We start from the raw sequence: 27,812 nt of genomic DNA on the forward strand, positions 1-27,812 counted from the left end.
AGTGAGGGCTCCCCCTCAGTCTCCTCCACACTGAACAGACCAAGAGCCCTCAGCCACTCCTCAAGGCCTTTCTCCATCTTTGTTGCCCTCCTTTGGATGCTCTCTAATAGTTTAATTATCTTTCTTATATTGTGCTGGCCAAACCTGTTCAAGCAAATGTAAACATATTCACATGACAAATTCAACTGGAAAAAAATAGTCAAAGAATAAGGCATTTCAGTTCAAACTAAATCTTTATTCATATGGAAAATACTACTTTTCTTTTTGCAAATGATGCTAATAAATAAAAATACTCAGAAAGGACTTTGCTCAGAGCTAAGTGACTAGTAACAGCCACACAAAGCTTTTAATTCCCATCAAAACCACGCCAACAATCATGCAGATTGGCTACGAGAAAGCAATATAAACTATATTTTATTTTGTGCAATCTTATCATACCATCTTAATGCTACCTTCTTCTAAAGCATTTCACATAGATTGAAATGCAATTTCAAAACAAATATTAAGGGATATATTCTACACTTATTCCACATATGGAGCTGTGTATAGCTTAAGCTCATAACATTAAATGTAGTTAAGCATCTAACAAAGGTAAAAGATGAAAGGACCCCATTCTGAAAATTCAGACACATTTATAAACATGAGAGATGGAAAGCTCACACCAGTGAGTTCTCAACAGACAAATACATTATTAAAGCATAACAATAAATTATATTAAATTTAATTATGTTGATCTTTAAAATGGTTATTTCTGAGGAAATATCACTTAAAAAGTACACCAAAACTTTCATCACTAGGAGTGAAACTGGAATTTTACACATCTCAATTACCCAGTTTTGTTTTATAGTAGGCTTCATATTTGTGAGCATATTCTTTATCATACATCTAAAAATAAATTGAAAAAGGTTGCAGTTAAGCTGTGCATCAAACACATCATCAAGGTGAGAAACAGGCACTTGACAGTATAATGTGCAAGGCAAAACCCTTACTAGTCACAGTATAAATAGTTTCATCAGGAGTGAAATTAAAAGTTCTCAGTCCATCTTTGAGAATATTAAGGGCTGCTAACAGATCTTTTTCTGTTCTTTCAGATCAGCACCAACAACCAAATTAAATACTAGCTCATGCCTTAGAGGACATTCCATAAACTATAAAATGCAGCATACTATACCCAAGAACACTAATTCTTTCCTATAATTAACCTCTGCATACATATTTGCCCAAGGCAAAAATAGAGTTTACTCACAGACTAAACAATGCAATATAAATGCTAACCTTTTCTCCCCTGTGAATACTTTTTAATATCTAATGCAAATTTTACAAGTATTTTTGCCAGTTTTAAGATTCTGTTTTGTAGCACAAAACATCACCATTCTTTTTGGTAAACCTCAGAACAATGTCTTTTAGCATCCTATCAATATTAGGAAAAAAACCCAAACTACCAAGACCATTTTGCTACAGTTTCCCTCCAGGCACATCTCAGCAGGAATCTCCAAAAAATAGCTATGCAGGAACTGCAAGCCAGAAAACTACACATGAATTGGAGGAGGAGAAAGACAGCTATAGGAGGAGTAATGTGGCAGTAACAGAAACAAGCTTAGAAAAAAATTGCATGCATGCCTTTACAACAGCATAAGCTTCTTGCAAAAATATCTTTACAAGATATCTGTTACATAAAGGTCTATACTTTCTTGTAAAACTGCTGATTTTCTCTGACATGCTAGCTTCATCTTCTGACTGCACTGGCCATATTGCTAGACAGTCAAGTTTCAGTTCTGTTACACCAGTTTAACAATCAGGAGAGAAAAGGCCTACTGTTCATTTCTTATGAAACTTTTGGTTTGATTTTTATTCATGAACGTTAAAGTAATCTTTGTGTGGGTCATATAAACAAAACAGAAACTGACTTTGGATCTGACATCAGCTGCACCACTAGTGAGAGACAATATGCTAAAAAGAGGCACTTTTATTAGTCATATATACATTTCAAATCTCAAGTTTAACATTTCACCTTCTTTTATCAAAAACTCAAAGTATCAGTAGCTAATAAGATGGAACTTTTCAACAAAAATGTTGTGTGCATGCACATACTTGCAATGGCTCAGTTACTCAGCTACCCTGAAAATGCTGGAGTATAATTCGATCATTGCTTATGCAGTGGGAAGGAAGGAAAAACACAGCCAAAACCAAAAAGGTTGTCTGTAAAAGAAGGATCAGCTACTGTAAAAAAATGCCAACATATGCCCTTCCATAAGAAGCAACTAATTCCTACATCCAGATTCAATATTCCTCCAGAATACTAACATCATCTTACATTTTACTCAATGCTGTTTTCCAAATTTTCAGTAATTTCTATTTTTGTCATAACACGCATCTTACAAACTGAGAAACTTAGCTTTGTCAAAAGAAGTTCAATATTAAAAAAAAAAGCAACCAACCAAAAAAAAACAAAAACAAAACAAAAACAAACCAAAACAAAACAAAAAACAATAACCAAAAAAGCTGGGAAAAAATCAAAAACACAAAAAACACCCCAACTCTGGAAGACCCTGACTGTTGGTGACAATCCTGTAATGGAAGGAATTACATCAGAACAGTATTTTCCCATGTCACACAGAGTACAGCACAATGTGACACTCAGCATCTTATATGCACAAGCTGAAGCATAAGCTGAGGCTGAAGATTTGGAAAACAGTACTAAGAACAAGCAGTCTCCCTGCAAGCCACAGATTGGTATTCTTAGTTTAAAAGGGACAGCATCAAAACTAAAATTTTGAATGGCCCTCAAATACCAGAAGCAGGACCTCAGGCTAGTGGCAGTTCCTTCATAAGGCAGTCAAATTTACAACCAGTGTATACATTCACTAAGGAATTACATTTTTTTGGTAAAATCAACAATCTGACATACTGCAGAGTCTGAATGTGAAATATAGGCACAAAATAGATTCTCTACTTTTTTTCAGTGTGGAAAACATAGCTATTAACAATGTAATAAGAAAATTTACTATCAGGTGAGCAAAAATTTGTAACAATCTGAATAAAACAAATTACTGTATAAAGGTGCAATATTGAGCAGATTTGATTTTGGTTTAAACATGTGAGTAAATCATGGAACTGTTCTCTTCTTATGTATAAAGTATTTCACCAGTATTACCAGTATCATTCTAGTTCTTCCCAGTTGTCAGTAAGGTTACCTTTGCTCTGACGTCTAATACTAACCAGCTTTCCAGCTGATTTGATACTCCACCTGGAGCTGTTTCCTGAGCTGGCCAGGTTTGTGTATTTTGTGGAGCCTTTGGTTTCATCTTCCCAGCCTGACCAGGCTGTATAGTCACTTAAAGGAGTTGCTGCATCACTGGTAGAGTCAGCAGTGGTAATCTGTGGTGGTTCCCATCCCTCAATCTCATCTGGTTTCCTAGATGGAACATTCTGCTTTATCACCAAACTGTCCCAAAAACCTGGCTTCTTTTCAGACTTCATCTCTTCCTTTAGTTTTAGGTTTGTTCTAGAAAATAACAATGATGTCGTGATTAATTCCTTCATTTAAGAATGTATGTAGTAGTTATTAATAAACATTCAATTAAATTATGTTTTACAGTAAGGAGCGCTAATCATTGTCAGCCTGTGGCAGCACATCCATTGCTGTCAGCTTCAGGAAAAACACCCTCACATACACATAAACCCAAACACAGCTGAATCCTGCAGTGATAAATCAGAAGAGGACTGAGTATGGTCATTTTCTATTACAAGAGAATTGACACATCACTATCCCCACCCCATTCCTGTGAGGTGAACTCCACAGAGCTGCCTTTGGAAATGTATGAAGGATTTTAGGATGCATTTGAACAATTTAGAACTTTAACAAAAAAACCAACAAAAAACAAAACCAAATTTTAAAAAACCTAGGACTACAATAGTAGAAAGAATTTGAAAATGTTCTAACATCAGCTTTAACACTCACTGTGTTACTCAGTTTCATATACCTGCTACCATCTTACCAGTTAAACCTTACACCTCAAAATAGTTGGTGTACACAGTATCAGGACTTAAAAGATACCAAGCTGTTTGATTAATACTTTCATTAAAAACCACACAATAATGTGATAATAGCTGTTTTGTATTTCTGGTAAGATCTCTCAAAATGCCCCTCCCAAACCCAAAAAATAACTGGAACTTCCCCCTCAGACATTTGAAAGGCTACTCGTATTATTACTTTTCTTATCCCCTTAAGAATCTTCAACCTGAATAATTTTGCAGAGTGAAATATTTGAATTACAGAATGTCAAATATTTATGCATAACTTTATATGCAGAATTATGTATATAATCAAACAATGGGCCACAAGGAAATATTGAACACCAGGGGTGAAAGACACAACCTTAACGGATCAATGAGCTAAAAAGCAAATTGAAAACATTATCTGTAGTAATATATCAATGCCTTAGCCACAACTAAACTCACCATTGAATCTCTTTTAAACATTTCTATTAAAAAAGCTTTGTTCCATTAATGAAAGCTTAGTTCTATCATATTTAAACAGGAGCAACTCAACCAATACCTTTAAAAATCACTTTTCCCTTACTGGATTTTGAATTTATGATTTCTCAGAAATTTCATTTTGCTAAAACCAGCCACAGACACCAAACACCTTTCCTGTATTTTGTAAACAGCACACTTAAAAGTTGCATGTGTCTTTAGAAGTAAAGTAATAGTCATGGTATATAATTAAGAAAAATATCCTGAACTTAAAAAATAGGCAGTTCTCATAGTAATACCAAAATAGCTTTCTACATCGGTGGTAACTCTGTTATCATACTTCTACTGTCTTCACTGTATTACTTGGTTCTTACATTCAGCATCAATTGCAAAGCATTATTACAGTAGCCTATCATCTTAATAAACACCCATAAGATTGCACAGGGTGAGTGGCTGGGAACTTCTGGGAAGTTTTATGGAAAAGGCTCAAATGGAAATAAAATATATGGATTTATATTCTAAATTGTTTATTTATATACATACACCCCCTATATGCAGATATGTGGTGTTGCATCCTGAAACACATTTATTTCAAAGTTAACTGGAGACAAAGCCTGCTACAGCAAATCAGCCATTTTGATATTAGCTTTGGTATTAGCTTATCAAAGCTAATATTTGGCAGGAACAGATCTACTGCTATATGGTATATTTGGTTTGTAACCAAGGCAGTGAGGCAGCACATGCAGGTGAAGCCTACACACACTTGTAACAAGAAGATGGTCTGGAAGGATGTTCTGTCCAGGGAGCTGCCCTCACCATACCAGCACACAAATGTGCCAAAACACAGCGCAGTGCCAACAGGGAAGACTTCCAGATCCTAGGACAGCTACTCCACTTAACCTTTCTAGGTGTAGTAAGACTTCAAAAGAGAGAGTAAGACATGTAAAAAGGGAATTTGTAAACTCAACCATAATTAATCCCTAAGAGGATAGTGAAAGTCTGAGAATGACCCTTTCACCCACAAACCTTTACTACTTTTCTACAGTAAGAAAATTATTATGCAGCAAAATTCCTTTTTCTTCCCTGACAAGCCGAAAAATGTTTAAAATATCATCTGTCCTTTCCTAATACAGCATGCCTTATTCATTGTAAGTCTAATGTATATATAGCTTTGCCCATAAAACTTCCTGGGTCAATTTGACTTCCAGCAGTTGAGCACTGCTGTTCGTCAGCATCCAGCTCCATTAATTTGCACAGCTATTTTCTGTGTTTTAATAGTATTTTAATAGCAGATAGACCAAATGGCTTTACTCACCCTTTGGATTTTGGAGACTTGCATCCTGCTAGCAATTGCTGTTCATCATCTTTATTGAACATGGAGGTCACTTCCTTCCAGCCCCGGAAACTTGCACCTTGAACCTACAGAGAGCAGCAAATCCTCATCAGTGTGGGTGACAGACTGGCAGGCACAGAGTGGGGCTGCCACTGCTGACAGTGGGGCTGGCAGGCAGCAGTGGCTGTGGCCCCTGCACACGGTGCTGCTGGAGCTGCAGGGGATGGCCATGCCTGGGAAAAGAGCCGGTCTGGTGACTGCAGCAAGAGTTCTCCCTTGCTGAGCAAACAATACAAATCCTCCATGGTTTTGTGATGCCATCAAGTACAGCTGGGCTCCATTTTAATGTACCACAGTAAGAAGAGGATCTAGATAGCTTTAAAGACAGTCTAAAGGGCTTCAGCAGACAAGAAATGAAACAGTCATGCCTAGAAAGAGTCGACAGACAGGACAGCCACACACATTATGAAACTCTTTAGATTTAACCCACTTTACACATATTGTCCCTCTCTGTGATCACCAGACTGCAACCTCCTGCCCTGCAAGCAAGAAGGGTAAGAGCATTGGCTCACCAGTGCCAGGTGTGATGCAGCACTGGTGCACTACAGTGTGTTCTCTAAATTTACTGTGACCATTAAGCATATAGCATAAATTACTTTTTAAACTTTATCAAAGGTTTCATTCTCCCTCCCTCAAGGAAAAATACCTAGGTATAGGTATAGGTATATTTTTACTTTGACAGCATGCTCACAAAAACACACACGTGTGTGCCAAGCACAGAACATGAAAGTTGCTGCTCTTCACAGGATTTAGTAAGAACAGCAGTGATAGTCTGTCAGTGTTACTTGACTATATTAAAAAATATGATACATTATGAAGTATAATAATCAAAACAAAACCACAGCTGTCAAGACAAGCAGGAAGTTTTGGCAAGGACATGTAGTAATAGGACAAGAGGGAATGGCTTTAAGATGAAGGAGGGTAGGTTTAGATTAAACATTAGGAAGAAATTCTTTACTTTGAGGGTGGTGAGGCACCGGAACAGGTTGCCCAGAGAAGTTGTGGATGCCTCATCCCTGTAATTGTTCAAGGCCAGGTTGAATGGGACTTTGAGCAATCATGTCTAGTGGAAGGCGTCCCTGCCCATGGCCAGAGGGTTGGAACTAGATGATCTTTAAGGTCTCGCCCAACCCAAACCATTCCATGACTCCATCAACTGCTATCTTACTAAAATTCTATTATTTCAGGCCTTTTGGGGAAGGAACCTTTGCCACCAAAGGCAAAAACACAGCTACAAGTTGCATTTAAAAATTCTTTTCCCCTTTAAACTGGATGATGCAATTCATAGATAAGCTGCCTTCTTTCAAAAATGATACTTCATCAAGTCATTTCCATCTAATAAATCTGCTGATTATGAAAAAATATTCAGATAGAAATTCAGGACATAGAAGAGGCTTCATTTAAATTATATGTACCTTTAAAGAACAACACTGATTAAATGCTTGGAGACAAGCATTTATACACACACATTCAATGTAACAAAAAGGATATACCTGTACATACACCTTCTTTAATCTAGAACATCATACATACTTTGCCAATGCAACAATGCAATCCCAACCTTTGCTGCACTGTCTAGATACCCAAGCAATCCTAAAGAAAAAAAAAAAAAAAAAGCAGCCAGAAGCTTTCCAAGCTTTCCATACTTTTTAACTTTAGATTTTTTTTAAATTTAATTTCATTTGTCCAATTCTGATTCACAGATATCTTTATTTCTATTCTATGTGCAGGTCTTTGGATAAACTTTTACAAGCTCTGCACTCTTTCTACTTGTATGTAAATCATTGCCTATGTACACATTGTACCATTCCTTCCATATTTTCATGTCCATGGTATTTGGTAGGTACATACAAGGCTAATACCCAGATTGTAACTGATTTATTCCTTCTCTCAACTAGTCCTTAGGAGAAATGCATGCTAAGCATTTAAGGTACACTTCCACTATTTATTTAGGGTTTCCAAAGGAAACACTCTCAGGATAATCTGCATAAGAACACCAATGCCCAAGTAAACTACATTTTGCCTATATGCGATATAATTCACTGCACAAAGCCTACTACATATCAAACAGACTAGGCTGAAAGAAACCAGGAATTGCAAGAGTGAAACCAGAACCTCTTCCTACTATCCTAAGTCTCCTCTTCTATGCCTGCCTGCACCGGCACCGATCTGCTGAAGCATCTTTGCACTGCACCGACCAGGAGCGAACAGCTCACTCCTGATTGTCAGTGGTAGCACACTCCTGAATTGAAACCTTAGCGGAGGAGGCGGTCAAATACACATTTCACACTTCCAAAAGCTTTTTTGTAACTACTGAACTGTTTTTAAGGCAACACTCTTGTTTTTTGACTACTGCTGCCATGTAGCTGACACATAATAACAAAATTCCTCAGAACAGCCTGCTGCATTTCCATGTTTCTTTTCAGAGCTCTTTAAACACTTTTAACCAACCAAAGAGTACAGCTGGAACACATACAACTCTATCAGCTGGTAGGTACAGCTCCTCAGGAAGGAGATCTTGGAGTCACCTTTCCCTCTAACCATCAGTTTGACATGCAGCAGCCATATAGCCAAAAAGGGCTGGGAACCATCACAAGAAAAATTAGACAAATTCAGACAAGAGATCCATATATGAATACCCCCTGTTTAAAGGGGTGCACCCTCTAATGCCTCAAGACAATGATTCTTGATGTTAGGGGAAGAGGCCCTAGACACCAGCCGTGTTATGCTCTCCATGAACATCATCTCCTTTTGCCACAATCACAGACTGCCAGAATCTAAATCAGTTGGGAATCATTTACAACCTCACAGAGCACCTGGAGAAAGACCCATATCCCAGAACAATCAGCTTCCCTGCAATGGATGTCAAAGGAAGGTCAGTAAGTAAAGATAACACTTCAATAAGTTGACTCCTCACCACACTGGAGACTTGTTTTATGTAAAACTATTAAAGTTATGCAAAGTATGAAAACACAGCACTGATATGGGCTTAAAGCATCAATCCACTGTCAGAAGCTCAGTATTTCACTTTTATGATGTAACTCTCTACACAAAAGTACTACTCCTAAAATTTCCTAGGAATTTTATAAATGTAACTGACCTGATTATATTCTCTAATCTTTAAACTACTTTTCCCTGTGTCATTGGAAAACAAAATAATTCAACATTCAGAATTCACAGAAATTCCATCCTTTACAGCTGTGAAGGACCTCTGGAGACCATCTAGTCCAACCCCACTGCTCAAAGCAGGGTCACCCTCAGCAGACTGCTAAGGATCATGGACAGCCAGGTTTTGAGTATCTCCACAGGTGGAGAATCCACAACTTCCCCGGAAACCTGTTCCTTGGCTTGAACATCCTCATGGTGAAAACATTTTTTCTTACTTTTCTTTTACTTCAGTTTGTGCCCATTGCCTCTTGCCCATTCACTGAGCGCCCTGAGAACAGCCAGGCTCCATCTTCTTCACACACTCTCTGCTGCTGGTGTACAAGCAGAAAAACCTTTCCTGTTGCTCGCCAGATAAAATCCCCTCTAGTAGGATTAATCCTTCCTAACCCCATCCCTGCATACTCAAAGAGTGTATCTATACTCCCTTCAGGTCACTTGACCTTGGTTCCACCCCTAGAATGCCTCCTTTAAGGTTTGAGGTTTTCGAAGGATATCAAATTAATGCCTCCTGCCACCTTTGCTTCTTTCTCTGCCTGATGGGTTGGGCTTGAGCTTGGAGTAGGTGATCTTTGAAAATCAAAGCTGGCTGATAGAACCAGGCGTACACTCCAAGTTTTAAAAAAAAAATTCAGTGAAATGGTCATGAGACAGCTAAAAAAAAAGGGGGGGGGGACCTTTATTAAGGAAGAGAGCACTATTGCTGACTACAACTGAACTGTAACATCAGATGTTAGAATTAGAGGACCATGTTGGATGCTGCAGTCTACTATTTTTCAAAAACATCAATGAGAAACAAAGCAGGAACTTCTCAAGAAGCGATTTCAGTATTCTCTGAAGTAGAAATACAGGTTGGTCTCATAGCAGTTTGACTATGACAGTAATTAATAAATTAATAAATTTTCTCCTGTATCTTCCACTTTAGGCTGGGAAAACCTGTGCAGCAATGCCCTGTGCAATCACCTAAAAGAATCAGTAAAAAGTGAAATTTAAAAAACATATTAATCTATCAACTGGCAAACTATTGAAAAGCCATCATGGTTTGTTCCAATTGGTATTTAAGAGCTCAAGACCAGAGCACAGATTCTTTTCCTTTAGCTCCTTCTAGCTTATGAAGTACTTTTTTTCCACCATGAGAAAGCTGGTGTATCTTCTGAAAGTGGGAGTACAAGCAGTCCCTCCTAGAACATCATGCAAAGGATGTGGTCTGTGTCCCTGGTCAAGCTGTCTGCTGTTTCCCCTGCTCCCTCCTCTTCCCTCAGCTTTGCCAGGGCCTCAGGATCAGTGCCCATCTGTCAGACAGATCCCCAGAGAGAGGGGATCACAGAGGCAGACCTGCTTTATCAGATCTGGTTTATCAGATACTGCTCCTGAAAAGGGTCAGCCCAAGCCACTGCCTGCTCACTGATATTGCCTTCCTTATGCTATGGTTTTGTACCTGTGTGATGCTGTGGAAAACTGCTTCAACTACTTAAGCCAGCAGAAACCTAACTCCCTCATTTCTTGCATTCTTTTAGGTTAGTGCTAAGAATCAATTAAGTAAAGATAAAGCACATGGAATTTAGGGGCAACAGCACCTTTTTTGTAGCAGCAACTATAATAACATCTGAAGCATCCTCTGAAAATTGCAGTAATCTATCTATCAGCTTTCTTCCATAATCAGAGCTTTGTACATACATTACGGCTCTCCCCAAACCCCTAAGCTCCACTCTAATCTCAACCTTCATAGTAAGACTTCAGCTATTACCTGTATTGATTCAAGTGAATTAACTGTATACAAATTGTTTACATTGACTGCAATTTTTCTTTCTTTAGATAAAACAGGGAACAAATGTCTACTGATAGTTAACTTTATAAAATGCCCCAGAATGGGTCAAAAATGAAAGTCTTCTACAATATTCATAGGTATTATTACTAGAAATTACTTTAAGGACACAATTTTTCACCACATCAACAAACTCTGATGATTACATGACTATCTTCCCATAATAGGTAAACAGGCAAAGACAATAGGTAATAAAAGGTAGACAGGAAAATGAACAATCAAAGAGACTACTGGGAAACAGTAAAGCATCACTAGTGAGATTTTTCAGTTAATTTTACTGTCAAAGGTAAACAGTTGATAATTAGAGGTCTGCTAGAGGGCAAGAAGGTTCATGAAATATTAGGGTAAAAGGCAACAAACCAGGAATACTAACAGCTGGCTATAAACTAAAGTAGTTCAGTATTAAAGCAAATTTCAAAAGTTTATTGCATCCAAAAAAAGTACGCAGATACAGATGGATATATACTAAAGAGGAAGATGGTGTAAATTTATCTGAAAACAGGTAAACTTGTGCATCAGATGGATGTGGTTAATACAGGCTAACATTTTATAATGGGAGAGATAAAAAAGCATAGAACTCAATCAAGTCGAAGAATAATAATGAGCTGTGGGTCACAGAGTTAGAGGTACAAGACAAGCAGTTTACAAAGCAAGAGATTCAAGTATGTTTGAATTTACCCTGACTGCATTAGGAGTGGGTACTGGTACTTTCAGAGTATTCCTGTTAGACTCTTCTACTTCCAGACTGCCAGGCCAGCAGGGCTCTGGAGCACAGAAATCACTCTCTGCGGGCTAGAACAAGCCACATGACAGAGTCTTAGCAAGCAAAATGAGCAATTACAGGGCATTCTTGCTGTACACCTGCAGTGAGAACCAGCACTTTCAATACCATTGTGTGGTTAAGCAGCTAATCCCTTAAAAGGCACTGCTCAGCATGTATGAGATGAGATTTCCAGAAATTTGTATTTGGACCATGTTTCAGCAGACCTTCACAAGGATTTTCACTGATTGATAACTGGTGAATCAAAATTCTCCAGTTAAGTTGAGGCACTTCACAAAATACTTGCAGACATTTTTTATAAATATAAACAAAAAGAATGGATTTTCCTCTTGACCTTGACTGAGAATAACTGTTTGTTCCACAGTTTCCCTCACTCCTCCCCTAAAAAAAATGAAACTAAAATAAAAAGCCAGAGATATAATTTTCCATATAAGTACCCTACAGTTCAATAAAGTTACAATTAAGTGTTTGACAGTTATAAAAATGCCAATCAGCTTCAATTAAAGAAGCATTCTTCCCACATGACAGGAAACCTCTTCAAAATGAGCAAGAAGACAGATAACCAAAATTTAAAAACCAACTCCCCTCCAAATTTGTCTTACAGATATAAAAGCATTGGTGGTGGGGATTTTCTCAAGCCAGCTTCTGATGTGCAGACCAATGGTTCTTGCTGTGTATCAGCACTCTTGAATCCTTCTCAGCAGGGCTGTTCTCAATCCATTCTCCACCCATCCTGTACTTGTGTTTGGGACTGCCACGACCCTGCTGCAGGATCTGGCACTTTGCCTTGTTGAACTTTATGAAGTTCACATAGGTCCACGTCTGTCCAGCCAAGGTCCCTCAGGACAGCATCCCTTCTCTCCAGCTTGCTGACAGCATCACACGACTTGGTGCCATCCACCAGCTTGCAGAGGGTGCACTCAATGCCACTGTCCCTGCCCCCAGCAATGACGGTGCCAGGCCTGGTCCCAACCCCAACCACTCAGGAATGTCACTCGTCACTGGCCTCCACTCGGACATCAATCCACTGACTGTAATTCTTTGCATGTGACCATACAGCCAATTTCTTATCTACTGAATGATTCATCTGTCAAATCCGCATCTCTCCAGCTTAAAGGCATGGAGATCGTGTTAATTCTTTGCACAAGTCCACACAGATGACTTCAGTTGTTCCTCCCTCATTCATCACCAATGCTGTAACACTGTTGTAGAAGGTCATCAAATTTAAAGGCATGATTTGCCCTTAATGAAGCCATGTTGGCTGTCACCAATTCCCTCCTTATTTTTCATTAGCCTTAGTAGAGTTTCCAAGAGGATTGGCTTCATGACCATGCCTGGCACAGAGATGAGACTGAATGGTCTGCAGTTCCCTGGTCTTCTTTTCCTTTTTTGGAAATGGAGGTCATGTTTTCCATTTTCCAGTCAGTGAGAACTCCATCAGATTGCCATACCTTCTCAAGTATGCTAGATAGTGGCTCAGCCGCTTCTCCACCAGCTCCCTCAGGACCTACAAATGTATCTCATCAGGTTCCATGGATTTGCGTGCATTGAGGTTCTTGATCTATTTCGTTTCTCAAAACTTTGTCTCTTTTCAAAATCTGGCCTAAAAACAACTGCAGATGAAGTTTCTACTATATTTTTAATCCAGAAGCTGAGCATGGCAGTGAGACCCCCAAAGATTGAGTTTTTCAGAGGCCAAATCATAGAATCATTTAGATTGGAAAAGGCCTCTGAGATCATCGAGTCCAACCTGTGACTGAACATCAGGCGGTCAACCAGACCATGGCACTGAGTGCCACATCCAGTCATTCCTCAAACACCTCCAGGAATGGTGATTTCATGACATCTCTGACCAGCCCATTTCAATGCTAACCATGCATCCAGTGAAGAAATTCCTCTTGATGTCCAACCTGACCCCACCCTGATGCAGCTTGAGACCATTTCCTCCTGTCCCGTTGCTGGCTAATTGGGATTAGATGCTGACCACCACCTGCCTACAACTTCCACTCAAGTAGTTGTAAAGGTTTCCCTGAGCCTCCTTTTTCCCAAGCTAAACACTCCCAGCTCCCTCAGTCACTCTTCATAGGACTTACTGTCTAATTCACACATCCAGGCAAAGTGTGAACGCAGGTTCCAGATTTCTGCATTTTGCAGAGCACCGCTGGAGCCCCTCATGGTTCCTCACTTTGAGATGTCACGAGGTTTTTTAGCCACATATACCTGCCTTTCAAGAGAGCTGTGATGCAAGAACTAGAAAAGTTCAGCACTGCAATCAGCTGTTCCTCAGTGCTTAGAGGGCAGCTTCCTGCAAGAGCATGATCTAAGGCCATTTTCCAAGCTCCACCTGCAGCCTTTAGGACTAGCTCCTAATTTTAGACCTCCAAACCTAGGTCAAAGGCTTTGCTCTGCAAATGGGCATCAACACTGTCTTAAAACTCAGGCTTTAAGAGACCAGGAAGGCTGTCTCCCCAAGGAGCACACACACTGTTCATCCACTACCTTATTCTTCAAGAATTCTGCTGCTCATCACCACATTGTTGCAATGTGGAGACTACTTTGTTCATGACATGTGTGTACTGGAAAGGCCTCACATGCAATTCATCAGCCTTTTATTAGCATATTAAAATTTAGAACTTCTGGAATATCACTGTACTGACAGCTTCTAAGACAACAGAACAATGAAATAAAACACGGAATTGCTTTTAGAAAGAGAAGATGGGAAGGATAAGGTGCTTTCTTGAGAATACATTTTTAAAGCAAGAGGGTTTTCCTTCAAAAGACAAAAATACTGCAGTGGTTTGTCTGGTGACATTTCTGTTTTTTTTAAGTCAGAACACACACTTAGTAAGCCTTACTGAATGACTAAGAAAGGGGCAAAAAAATTTTCAATAGAAAATAGATTCTTTTTAAGATTCTCTCCCTAAACATTTATCATTTGGTATAAAATACATGGTAATTTATGTTTTCATAAAAAAGAATATACTTCTTCAAAAGATTAGAAAAAGGTATAGTACAATCTGACTTCTATTTTCAAGGAAAATAATGCTGCATCTGAAGCAGAACAAAAAGAAGCAACAGACACAGATGTTCAGTTTATACATATTAATGTAAAGTATCCTATTACACTAATGAATGTATTTTAAAATACTTTTCTTTATACCTATGGAATTTCAAAACAAGCTCTAGCTTATCATAATAACTTCCACTTCTTTCATCTTCTACTAATGTATTTTAAGAACATTAAAGAAGATTCTTGGACACATATCAAGGTAAAAAAATTTAACTTGCATGCCCACTTCTCTTTCCTGAAAGAGATACAAAGTAAAATCCTTAACCTCTTGTGGTCAGAGAGCCAGTGGACATATAATGGAATAAACAACCCCAAACTCTTCTACTCTTCATGTTTTTATTGCCAGTTGCAGCTAGAATTTAGAGCTTCTTTAGACTTCAGTAATTCCTGTGGCTTCTTATTTTCATCTTGTGTTTTAATAGCCATCATTGGGAGGAAAAAACAAACCAGGATGCCTTCCCCTCCCCAGTAATGAAAGCAAATAAGGGAGCTTTCCAACTAATCCTGCACTACTAATATTACTTCAATGAGAACACCATGACCAAGGATCATATACAATTATAAAATCATCAATGAACTGTATAAATTCCTTAATCAGCTGTCCATGAAATGCTGGCAACTTTCTAACATACATGGACTGAAATATATATACGATATTAGATGTTACATTTTCAAAGAACAGGTATTTACCTTTGTTGCAAGATGTGACACTGAAGATGAAACTTCATCTTGAAGAAACTTGTCTTTATTCTCAAAAGAAGGATAAAGATAAAAAAGGCCCATAGTCAGTTTTGGTTTGACAATTAGCACTGACACATTTTAGACTATCCACAAATGCTTTTATACTATTATTTGGCACATCATAAAAGAAAACTGACAAAAGATGATTACAACACAAAACTAAGTGAACATCACTACTAAAATATAAATCTACACTTAGAATTATGAAAAACCAAACCTTACAGAACCAGAATCCCATACCACAATGGGAGAAACACCCTTGCATCATAAAAAATTTAGTCCAATTAGTTTGATTTTTATCTTAATGGTAGTATCTTAATTTTTTGGATCTGCACTGAGTTTCTAAATATTGTACTAGATGATGGTTTATGCATTGTCTGTGGGCTGGGGGGAGAGGAATGTCCCAGGATTTTTTCCTCCTTCATATTAAAAAGCCCTACATTTCCTTAACTCAAAGAAACACTTTCCTTCACATTTCCTTCCCCTCCATGAAGAACTGTGGATTTCAGAAGAAAACTAGAGTGCTAAATGCCTGTGAAGGCTGTTCAGTAGGGGAAGCATTTCTGTCCATCTCTGAATTAAACTGCTATGTTACTATTGTCAGGCCCTCCTGTTACTATCAGGGCTCTCTTCAAGACATGACAAGTAAGATCATTGCTGGGAGTACTTTAGAGGTCAAAGATAAAGGAAGTGGGACATAGAATTGAGGAAATCTGCAATTTTCAATTTCTTCACTCTGTATTACAATGAGAAAAATATTACCTTTTTTTTTCCTCTACACATGACTACAAATACAAACAGTCCCAAGTACAAAGCCAGAACAGCTACATATGACCAAAAATATTTAACCCCAGTTTCAGGAAAAAACAGAATTAAAACAGAAAAGTGCAAAGTGCCTTTGAAGCAGCAGTTTCACAAAATCTCCAGTATTCACTGTGGTCCATATATTGATTACGTCAGCCACTTACTGTTTTAAAAATCAAATTTATCAACTCCTTCCTTTTCAACTTAAGTAAATGCTAAGGAGTTGATATGCACTCCACACGCACATATCCCAAGACACCTAAGACACTCATTATCTTGGCTCCTATGCATTGTCAAAGGCCTCCTTCACTTTGCTAACAGCATCAGAAAGAGGTGAGAAAACCAGCACAAAAGTGTTATGTTATTTCTAGTCATGTGGGGACCCAGATGTATCAGCTTCATTTTGACAGACCAGCTTCAAATCCCATGCTTTTTTAAAAAATATATATATATATTTACTTATTTACATCTCTTTATATATATTTATTTACATACTAATGTTTCCACCTACATTTCAGGCAATGTTTTATATTACACAAGGGACAAGGATAGAGCATTTCTAGAATACAGTAGGAAGACCATTGCTCAATACTTCAACAGTATTTGTATGTTGGACTAGAGTGAGCTGTAGACAGCCAGATTTACTTGCTGGGGGAGAACACAAAGTCAGGAACTCATATTATCATTCAAAATGAGACTATTGCTTCCTGTGGATTGTAGCAAGTTATTTAACTTCCGAATTCAGTTAGCTGCCTAACACAGGAGGATTGTAGATAGGATACCAAAACCATTAAGATTTGTGTAGTTCTCTCGAATTAAATTCAACCACTTCAACTGCTTTTTTATACCTCTATTTTAGGGGAAACATTGACCATGTTTTAAATGAAAACAGCTCACACATACTATTCAGAAGTCTCCCTCCTTCCCCTTAACTCTCTCAGCTCTCCAACTTTTGGATGAGGTTGCAAAATTAACATGATGGAGTCTCTGCTAGGACATAGTACGAGCTAGAGAATACATCACCTGTTCTATCCAAATTTTTCCCAAGAACAAAAAGAAATCAACAAGAACTAGGAAAGCTCCAAGGGGAAATATGGTAAGAAGAGAAATTCTCAGACATCCAGAGCTGGCAGAACTATTAGTTTCAACAACCAACAATACTACCTCCAGAACAAACAAGACACTGTTAGTACCTTTGAAAGAAATAACACCTCTCATTTTAATTCTTCCAGCTCTTCAAGTATCTTAGGAAGGAAAATAAAATTACGAAAGTGCATAGAGATATCATGTTCCAGAAGAAAGAAAAGACAGAGTGTGAAGGCATAGAGCCTCTAGCAAGGCTGAGCACAAGGAAGCAAGAGTGCAAAGCATTTTCACAGTGAAAGCTTTAGGGGAAAACCAGGAGATGCAAAGAGCACCCTACAGGGCTAGGGAGTCAGCATAATAGAATGTGAATACCACTGTCAACAAAAGACATGATTAACAGCAAATAGTAGACACTAAGTAAGGGGTACTTACTTGCTTCTTTTAAAAAGGGATAACTGAGACTGTGTTTCTGTATTAATACAGTGTTACTACTCATGGTTATACAAAGTGGTACCACCTAAGGAATGAGACACACGGTTGCAGCGACAATACTCATGCAACCCTGATGCATGATGAGGCTGATGGCAAGCGGACAACACAAAGTTTAAAGAAATGAAATACAAAGATTGAAATACATTAAACCCTCAAGAAAAACTGGTGAGAATCCAATCACTAAAATACATTTTCTGGGGCAGAAGACCAATAAAGTATTCATAGTATCCTTTTAAATGCACTGCTGAAGAAAAAGGAGACTTGGATAATGGCAGAGTGCTTGCGATGTCCATCCATACATCCCATGCTTTGCTCAAAAACAGCCTGTAGGTTTGAATTCAGTCATCTCCAACAGACTAGATGTGAAAATGTTTTGTGGAAAATCCATCCTTAGGGAAAGCAGAGAGAAGCAGACTAATGCCACACAGCAAGAAGAGTGGGAGAGGAGCAGGTATAAAGGCTCAGAGCCAGCCATGGCCCACATGGTGAGGAGGGACCTGTGCACCCTGCAGGAGGGATGGGCTTTGTACTAATAAAAAAAAAATACAGAGGAAAAGAGCAGAGGGAGGGAGGGGACCTGTGCCACCACTGAGAAGAACCCAGGAGGAAAGATGAGACATCACTACAACCCATCTTCCCTTGTTATCAACAGAATAATTTGTATTTTTAAGTGATGCACTATATTACACCCTTCACCTGATACAAATTCCCTGCTTTTGTTACCATTCTGAGATGAGGAAGCCTATGATTTGGTTTATCAATTTTCTTTAGAGGACAATTTACTGTACAGCTATATGTCAAAAAAGCTCATCTTCACTCTTTATCATGCTGCATAACACATAGTGATGCTGAACACTTATAAATTATTTCAGTATGTTTTAGTCTTGTTGGTTTACAGGTATGACAATTCATTGTTTTACTTCAATATAAAAGAAAAACCTACATTACAGTATTTAGATATTTCTAGGTGAAAATGCCAACACTAGTGGGAAATGCTGATCAGCAGCTTGAATAGCCCTCCAGTTCTGGCAGGGGAAGGTTGGTATGCACAGAGTGTTTTCATAAGGAAACAAGTGCCCTTTTGTTGGACATACTGCAAACCATAAGGTACTCAAGGGACTAATTCAACTCGCACACAAACCTTTTTGTACAGAGATCAAAATTGTAATCTGCTTCCCTCAGCTTCCTTTGTGGTAAAGTAATTAATTAGTCTCTTTAGATCATTCACTTTCATAATTCAGGCCAAGATGAAGAATGCTGGACATCAAAGAGTTAAGGGAAATAATAGCATCATTTCATCCTGCATGCCCTTCTTGTGCTCTAGTAAGTAAAATGATATATTATTGATTTTCTCTGCACAGTTGGGGGAGTTTCCTATCATGCACACATACACACACATTAGCTGTCCAAACATAAGAGTAAACAAGCTATTGTTAAAAGAGTAGGTCCTTTTGGAACCAATTCTCACCCTTCTACTGACTTATTGCATCCCCTCTGCCTATCATCACATCCCCTCAAGGACTGGGCGTAATATAAAGTCTAGGTAGTCATGTCTCTAAGTGCCAATGGGGTTATGTACCACAAATGTACCATTTAAGTAGGAAAAAAAAATCCCAAAACAAACAGCACCTGAAGAGATACACTGCAGGGAAGAATTTAACATAATTTCCAGTACTCCACAAACTCTACTAAATAGTTTAGTGATAGGCAAGGGGAAGGGTTAAAAGAAAATTTTGAAAATCGTTCAGGAAATCACAAACCTGAAAGTCAACCTCTGAAGTTGGAAAGATTCCCACAACACTGATTACAAACCAAACAGTAGAACAACTACATATACACAGCCTGACCAGAAACAACACAGATTGGGAAGAGGAGATCACATAGCCAAATCACCATCTTAAAATACAGCTAAATGGGCACTGAAACAACTCTACTAGTTTCAATATTCCTCTAACACAGCTGAAAAACAAAGCTGAACTGTACCTGAACACCCACACAAAACTGAACATGCCTTTAAGGAAAAACAAAGCTTTCAATTTTAACAAATAAAGGCTGCATTACTCAGTCACACATCACTTTCTTCTTGGACATGAGGCTATGTGTTCAGCAGAAAAACTCCAGTGCCAAACTGTGAACTGCCTCTGCTCCTTTCTGGCAGAGATATCCTAGACTAAGATCAAGATAATGTGATCAGCCCCGTCCATATTTCATCTACTGCTAGATCTCAATCTTCCATTTGTATGTCCCTAAAGCAATGAGTGAATCAAACCAGCCATCTGGGCAGATGGTGTAAATTGAAAATCTCCTTTTAATGTCGACAATGAAAAGTATTAACCTAGGCATTTCTAAAGTCTTGTTTAAGAGTAATTTGGTATTTTAAATTCATTTATTCTCTTCTATAAACAATACTTTTCCACACTGGATTGCTCCCTACACTTAGAAAAACATCTTTATTATGACAATAAACTATCTAAATAGTGACACTGACTTCTATGCTGCAAGTTTCCTCTGCCAGTCTTCAGCAAACCTGAAAATACTTCTGCTGATAAAAAAAAGAAAATGTAAAATATAAGTGTGTTGAAGAATATACTTTAATTTTGGCATACAGTTTGTAGACAACACTAATTTGGAAACATGCTTTTAAAATGTAATTCTTCAGATCATTTCCAAAAGAACTTATTTCACTCCACTAACTTTAAAAAGTCTGGGTGACTACTTCAGGTACAGAAGAAAACCCATCCAACATATTTAAAAATTCTTCCATCTTCTAGGCTCCCGTCTCTCATAACTGCCTACTATTCACCAGACCAACTGTGAGGCGAAAACATAGGAAAACTGGTTTTCATCTTTCCAATAATTTTAATTTATTCAGTATTCATAATAAAGATGATGCTCTTTTCTTTAGCATCCACAGCTGTTAAGAACTTGCTTAGCATTTTCAAACTCTGTTTCATTCAACTACTTCAGTTATTGTTTCACATTCCATTACATTTTAAAACAGAATATCTAAATTATTTCCATATTTTTACTGTCAATTGATATAAATGGCCAAGTGTACCAGAGAAGATTAATTTCAGAATGTAAGTATTTACACAAGAATACTTCTGTAGTTCTGAATTTTATTGGCATTACAAAGAGAAACATTGGAACACCAGGTTCCTATGCTCTGTTTTTACATCAATACACAAGGTTACTCTATTAAGTGTTCACATTACTGTGTATCTCTGTAGGAAGAGGTTATAATACATCTTACTCAGACTTCGCTTATCTGAAATATTTTTGGAAGAATATTAAAGATTAATCACCTTAAAATATTTTAAAAGTTCATATGCCATTAAGAATTTAGTTTTATCTAATTTATAATATTTCAAATATCCTTCATGAAATGGAAACAGCTGTATTAAGATCAAAAAACCATCAGTGTCAAAGCCGAAGCAAATAAGGTCAGATAATAAATTTTAATTCATTTCTGTAACAATTCAACTATTCCAGTGAAGTTTTCAATTTTGATGAAATTCCCAGCTGAAAATCTGACAGTTATTTTTAACAAATTAGCCATAGCAGAAATTAATATTTGCTGTTTCCTTATCCAGAAGACAAACCAATAGATGCTAATTCAAAAGACAGTAGCTGACATACAATTCTTATTCAGTCATGGAATTTGCCATTAAACTACATGTCTCCAGTAAAGGTCTTGGATGAGTAATGGCCATATTTTCCTAGTACAGTTTCTGCAAAATGGGCTGAATGCATCATTTTTTGTTACAGTATTCAGCAGCACACGTACAGCTTCCTTTTGATATGTGCTTTTATCACACGTGCAGTGTGATATTTTCCTGGAGCTCCTCACAGAGAACCAGCAGCAAAACTTGTTGGAAATGTACCTTTGATGATGACAGAGCTGAAAAAAAGTCTACCTAGTAAAGTGTTCAGCAACTTCTAGTAACTCTACTTATGTTATGGATGTCCTCACACAGTCTGGCAAATAGTTTCTATAAAAGCATTATAAACCTACTTTAACAGTAAAGGATTAAAATTATTCATTCGTTCTCAAGACCATTTACATTGTACTTTGTATATTTATGGTAGGAAGTCCAGAAGTGGCAGGAGAGTATGGCTCCAGAAACCTCCCAAAACCCCAAGAAGACACAACAAATAATTTAGGGAAAGCAGATCTCAGCAAAGCTGTGAAGGAGGTGGGCCTGTGGATCAGTGGGAGTGGATAGTTCTGTGTTAGGCTGGAGGGGAGGGGAGCAGACACGGCTGCTGCTGGCAAAGCCAGGCAATCAGGGCCAGTAAAGCAGAACAGGCTCAGGAAAGATACAAGTGATAAAAGTGACAAATGGGGGAGAGGAGGGGGATGCACTAAGGAAAACCTTGAAAGTAAGGACAGAGATTTAAATGCAAATTTCCTGAAACAAAGGGAGGCCAGCTGAAGAAATGGAATCTGAAGGATGAGGATGACCATAAGCAACAACACTAATATCAGCAATGGAATTTACAGGAACTAAGGGATGGGAAACCACAACATAGGTATTAGAAGCTGCAGAGGAAGTAATCACCACCAGTATGGGAAGTGAGGGTCTGCACAGGAATTTCAACTGTCTAGACAGCAAGAAAAAATAATAATTGAAAAAAAAAAAGAGAGAGAGAGAGAGAGAAAGCAGACTTGACCTGGAATTCATGGAGGAAACAACAGTGAAGTCTAGGACACAAATTCTCTTTCACACAATAGATAAAAACCACCCACAACTTGCGGGTTAGAGGCTTGGCTGAAAGAAAAAAATATATAGTGATGGTGTCTGTAATAGGAGACAATCAGACAATATGTGCTTTGGGGACTTCTAAGAGTCAGAATAAGCCAACAGAGAGGGGATAAGAGGTGAGAAACAGATCTGATCCCAGTCAACCGTGTAAAACATGACAGTATAAATTAAAAAGTGAAGCACCTCGAAAATGAAAAGGATTTAAAACTTAGAAAGCCAAAAGCCCCAAAAGACACTGCCAGCTCTGTAGAGCTCCAGAAAGACTGTGAGAAAGAAACAGGACCCACTCAAGAAGCTGCTGAAAGATTGTCTGTGACAAGAAGGAGGAAAAGCAAGAAAGGCAGGCCAAGGAAGGCTCGAGAAAGTCTTCACTGACAGTACCACAATCTATTGTTCAAGAATGATGACAGAATACAGGTGATGGATTTTAGCCAGGAAAATGCCACTGAAATGTCACAAGAACCACTCCAATGAAGAGGAAAAAAACCAGGCTACCAGAGAGGAGAAGGTATGGTGGGATTTTTAGAGTACTGAAGGCAAGGCCTGAGACACACAGAAATGGCTAGAAAGTGAAGGAAAGGCATTAGCTGGATTAACATTTTCTACTTTATTTTTTTTAATTAAAAAAATACCCTTTATTCAACGTATTAGTAAAACATAAGAAAAGCTGCTCAGCTCCCACCCATTTCTGCAGGGCTTGTCTGAGTTCAACTCATTCCAAGATGAAAGCCAGTATTAAAATTGTACCAGACACTTAAACATCTTCATTAAAAGAGATAACTAAAATTCTGTATAGCCAACCTTCAAACATCCTGAGCAAGTCTAAACAAAATTCAGCATAAAACATGTTTTTGCACATATTCTCTTTGAACATAACAAAAAATACAACTGGGGAGAACAGATCAAGGCTAGGGTTCTGAAATATTTTTACATGAAAGACAGAGCTTCATTAGATAATATAGGTCAGCCTGACACCCATCCCCTCCCCTAATATATAGATGTGGATTTTAACGTGGATCCATTTTACGTCAGAGTTACACGCGATATCGACACAGCATTGACATCTCTGAGAGCTGATTAGATGGTAGGATTGCATCAAGAAGAACTTAGCACAACTGCCAAAACAATGCCTTCCAGAAATCCAAACCCAGCAGTTCTCCCTTTCCAAAAAAACAACTACAGTTTGAAACATAATGACTATATTCCAAATTGAATGCAAGTTTGGCATGCACTGCTGTATATTTCTAGCATATTTTTAGAGAGACACACACAAAACACATTAATTTCATCTCATGTGTGTGTACTATTTATGCATGTCGAGTTATCTTCATGTTAAATTATAACTTAAGTGAATAAAGCACCTTCATTGCATAAGTTCAAAATATTTATGCTTCAAAGCATAAATTAAAATTAACTTCTAAGATACAGTCTAAAACTGTCTGGCCTAAAAAAACCTCACAATAATCCACACATTTATTTACACAAGTAGTGTTTCAAAATTTACTTGTCCTTCTTATCTCAGGAAACACCTTACTATTTTAAATAAGTCCTAACAATTCAAAGTACTTGAATGTATGTAGAAACTTTTGCTAAAAAGTGGCCAGAGGCTGACAGTTGCCTCCCTTGCAATTTTCATGCTCTAAAATTTGTTTTTGTTCTCCCCTGGAACAAAATCAAACCATTCTGTATAACACAAAACCAGAACAGTCAAAACTTTTTTTTAGATCAAACTAGGCTTTTCTATTTAAAAACTATGAACGTCTACAACTTCAAATGTCTGCTTAAGCCCAAATCAGGCTTCCATATCTAAAGAGGATGATTAAAATTTCTCTGGAGTAACAAAGGGGTTTTTTGTGTTGGGCTTTTTTTTTAACTTATAGTAGACTAATTCTTTGTTGCTGTCTGCTACTGCAATGTCCTAATTATTAGGTTGCACAGTGAGAACTCCTTCACTCTTTCTCAGCTTTGAAGAAACAATATACAGCACCAACATTTCATTACACTAGAATACTTCCAACATGGTTTGTTTTAATGACATAGATGTGACTACCAATTTCTTGCCTTTGAAGTAAAAAGTTTCAGCCTTATTTATAACATGAATGGTAAAAGCTTAAGGATTTTCTTCCCAATTGCTTATTAAAAATGAAAATAAAGACAAAATACCGTTGTTGGGAAAACAACATATCATAAATCAAAGTCAAAACACAATGAGTCTGGTTCATCTCCTCTTTTACCAAATGATGTATCAGAAAAGGAAATTAAATCTAGCAGTCAGCTTCTGCATGAGATCTAGAGCTGGGCTTCTTAATTTACTAAAAAGCACTCACACTAATTATCTAGATTTTGGCTCTAACAATAAAAAATCAGGGACATCCTGGATTCTTCTCATCTCTATGAGGTAATCCTTCATTCACAGCAGGCTGTACCATAACAACACTTACACACATACTGAGGCATCCCCATGCACAGCTAAGGTACCACAAGAACTGCTCCCATAACTCCTCCAAGCTCTCATGGTGCTGCTGTCCTCCAAAGCCAGAGGGCTGGCTGACACAGCTCAGCATGCAGCAGCAGAGACTGCACATCATTACCAAATCCCTCTACACATTACTGGATTTCACTCCCTTACGATCATATTATTGGGAGAAAAAATCAGGATCTGATGAAACATTAAGAATTTCATATACTAAAAGCAAGGAACATGAACCAGGTCAGCTACAACAAGCTGAACAAGTGCATTTGGTTCCCTTGACACCTGTCCCAGCCATGGCTTAGATACATTGTACCTATGGCTGACCTAAAAGCTGCCCTGATCAGGACAATTACTATGTCAATCAAGTGGTCAGAGCTTTCTGTACAGTCTGCTCTTTCTTAAAGTGTACACAAACTCTAAAATGACTACCGCTAAATATTTTGGGCAGGGTGTTGCATTCCTTTGAAAATATTTTGATTTTAATGGGCAAAATAACTAATAGCTTATAATCTTGACTCCAGCCTCTGTGCCAAGCTACACTACAGTTGTGCTAACCTTACTGAATCCTTTGTCTTCAAGAATATTTCATTTAGTGACTTAGAATAATTTATTTTTTTCCTGCCACCCCTCAACACTAAAATCAGTATCCCAGTTCTGCTGGGAGTTGAAAAGGAATTTTCTTAAAATTCATGAAAATGCAATTCTTTTGCACAAGAAACCATTGTCATCACCATTAGAACTTGAGACTTCAACTAATGGAACAGAGGCCCAGGACAGTAAAAGACAATTGGACTGGACAAAATAAAATAAACTAATTCCAGCCTCTGCTGCTAAAGTAGAGGGCTGGGAGAATTGTCTGGACAGAAGCCTGAAGAATCCTCTCCTGACTGGGAACCTATGGTCAGGAGCCTCAAAGGGGGCTTGGATCATTAGTGGTAGAGAAGAGGAGCAGTGAAGAGTCAGTAGGATTTACTGGAGGCTTTTGGTAACCTTTGGTGCTCGAGAAGGGTTTCAGGAGGTGAGCAAGTCTATGAGGGCTATGATGGTACAAACCAGTAGCTTAGCAGAAACTGTGGGAGCTTACAAGCACCTGAGGATAGGAACCGCAGGAGGCAGAGGTTAGATGCTGTATGAGGGGCTGGGGGAGATACTTCAGGCTGCCTCAAACCCCACAATCCCCCTTAGTCCACTGAAGGGGGTCTCCAAAATGAATGCCCATTCTTCTACAGGAGGAGATCCTAGTTATCCGTATGACTCCCCCACAGCTGCTGCCAAAGAAGTAGCAAGGGCTATGGCTCTACTGTTTACTGTGCAGGGGCAAGGGCAAGGCAGGGCTAAACTGGTGGCTGTGGCTGCTGGAAGATGGAGAGAATAACTGCTGTGACTGGGAGAGGCTGCTCTTCAGCACTTGCCACACGTGTTGACAGCTTACAGCGCCTGTCAACCAGAAACTCAAGGTGAGGATAATTTATCCAGACGCACTCAAGCTCTTTCAGAAAGATAGGCAAGATAAACACGGGGTAGAAAGCTGGGAAGGCTTTAGTACCTTCTTTTGAAAAGAAACCTCACTGTTTTACAACCCTGGGCAACTCCTTACTTCAGAACCTCTCATTCAAAATCTAAAGTAACTCTGTGGCAACAGAAGATCAGCACTAAGCTGTACTGGGCAGCATAACAGGCTTCTGAGCCGGATGGATACCTAATTGCTACCAAGTTTTTGAAAGCAAGTCAACAAACATTCTTTTTAGTTGTTTTCCCCAATACTCAACTGATACCCTTCCCTTCAGGTTATATCTGTTGAGAAAGTCACTGTTGGTATTTAATTTAACACTTAACAACAAAAGCTTTCAAACAAGATTGCAGTGATTTAAAGACAGTGAACTACCATCAGTGAAACCAAAGAAAAAAGCAATCCTGCCAAAACACCAGGGTTCTACACAAACGCGCAAATAAAGTTATGTTCTTAAACATCCTTGTTTAATGTATCGTGCTTAACAGACGGATTGCGGTGCCTCTGCCTAGGGTTGGGAGAGAAAGTACCCTGCGGTAGGAAGCCACTGGAATGAAGGACAGCAAGTCCCAGGAACGCCGGAGGCCGGCTGCTGGAAGGAAACAGGGTTGGATAGGCCAGTCAGCACCCCAAAAACCGGGTGACAGTCGCGCGATCCGCTCAAACACTCCCAGCTCCGACCAGGGCCAGCCTACCGGCACACCAGGGTGGAAAAAGTGATTACTCATGCCGCCGGAGAGCGGGGCAGCGGGAGCGGGGCCGAGCCTCACGACCCCTCCGAACCGGGACCGGGCTCCGCGCTCCTACCTGGGGGGCCGCGAAGGCGGCGGCGGGCGGCGGCCCGCGGGGCCGCGTCTCCTCCTCCTCGGGCGAGTCGTCCAGCAGAACTTTGCTGCTCTTGTTGAGCTTCCACATGGCGGGCGCGGGGCGGCCCCGCTGCGAGCCGGCAGCGAGCGGGCCGAGGCGGGAGCGGGCGCTGCTCCGCAGCCCCGGCCGGGGCGGCTGCGTTCGGCAGGGCTGTCACCCCGCCGGGGGCTCCCGGCCGGCAGCGAGGGAGGGAGGGAGGAGCTGCCTGGCGGCGCCCGGAACCCGCCCCCCGCCGCCGCCTCGCCCACCGGCCTGCGGATGGAGCCGGGGTGCGGACAGGCGGCCCGCGGCGGCGGCGGGGCGGGCCGGGCCGGGCCAGGTAGGGCCGGGAGCCGCCGCCCCCGCCGCTCCTCACCTGCCGCC

At 39.2% G+C, this 27,812-nt stretch overlaps 1 protein-coding gene across 1 annotated transcript; it reads right to left on the reverse strand.

Moving 5' to 3' along the window:
- Nucleotides 1–220: 220 nt before the first annotated feature.
- TDRP (testis development related protein) lies at nucleotides 221–27,583 on the reverse strand. The gene is made up of 4 exons (XM_030946549.1): nucleotides 27,390–27,583; nucleotides 15,401–15,460; nucleotides 5,792–5,895; nucleotides 221–3,505 (listed from the first exon to the last, which is right to left on the reverse strand). Exons 1-4 carry the CDS (start codon nucleotides 27,495–27,497, stop codon nucleotides 3,160–3,162), a joined length of 618 nt encoding a protein of 205 aa, XP_030802409.1. The 5' UTR covers nucleotides 27,498–27,583; the 3' UTR covers nucleotides 221–3,159.
- Nucleotides 27,584–27,812: the final 229 nt, after the last annotated feature.

The sequence above is a fragment of the Camarhynchus parvulus genome, chromosome 3 (genome assembly GCF_901933205.1).
Source record: "Camarhynchus parvulus chromosome 3, STF_HiC, whole genome shotgun sequence".
Classification (NCBI taxonomy): domain Eukaryota; kingdom Metazoa; phylum Chordata; class Aves; order Passeriformes; family Thraupidae; genus Camarhynchus; species Camarhynchus parvulus.

Coding starts and splice junctions, on each gene's coding strand:
- TDRP (XM_030946549.1), bottom strand. CDS start 27,497: ATGTGGAAGCTCAACAAGAGCAGCAAAGTTCTGCTGGACGACTCGCCC. Junction 15,461..27,389: donor CCGCCTTCGCGGCCCCCCAG/GTAGGAGCGCGG, acceptor CCTTCTTTTGAG/AATAAAGACAAGTTTCTTCA. Junction 5,896..15,400: donor TGTCACATCTTGCAACAAAG/GTAAATACCTGT, acceptor TGCTCTCTGTAG/GTTCAAGGTGCAAGTTTCCG.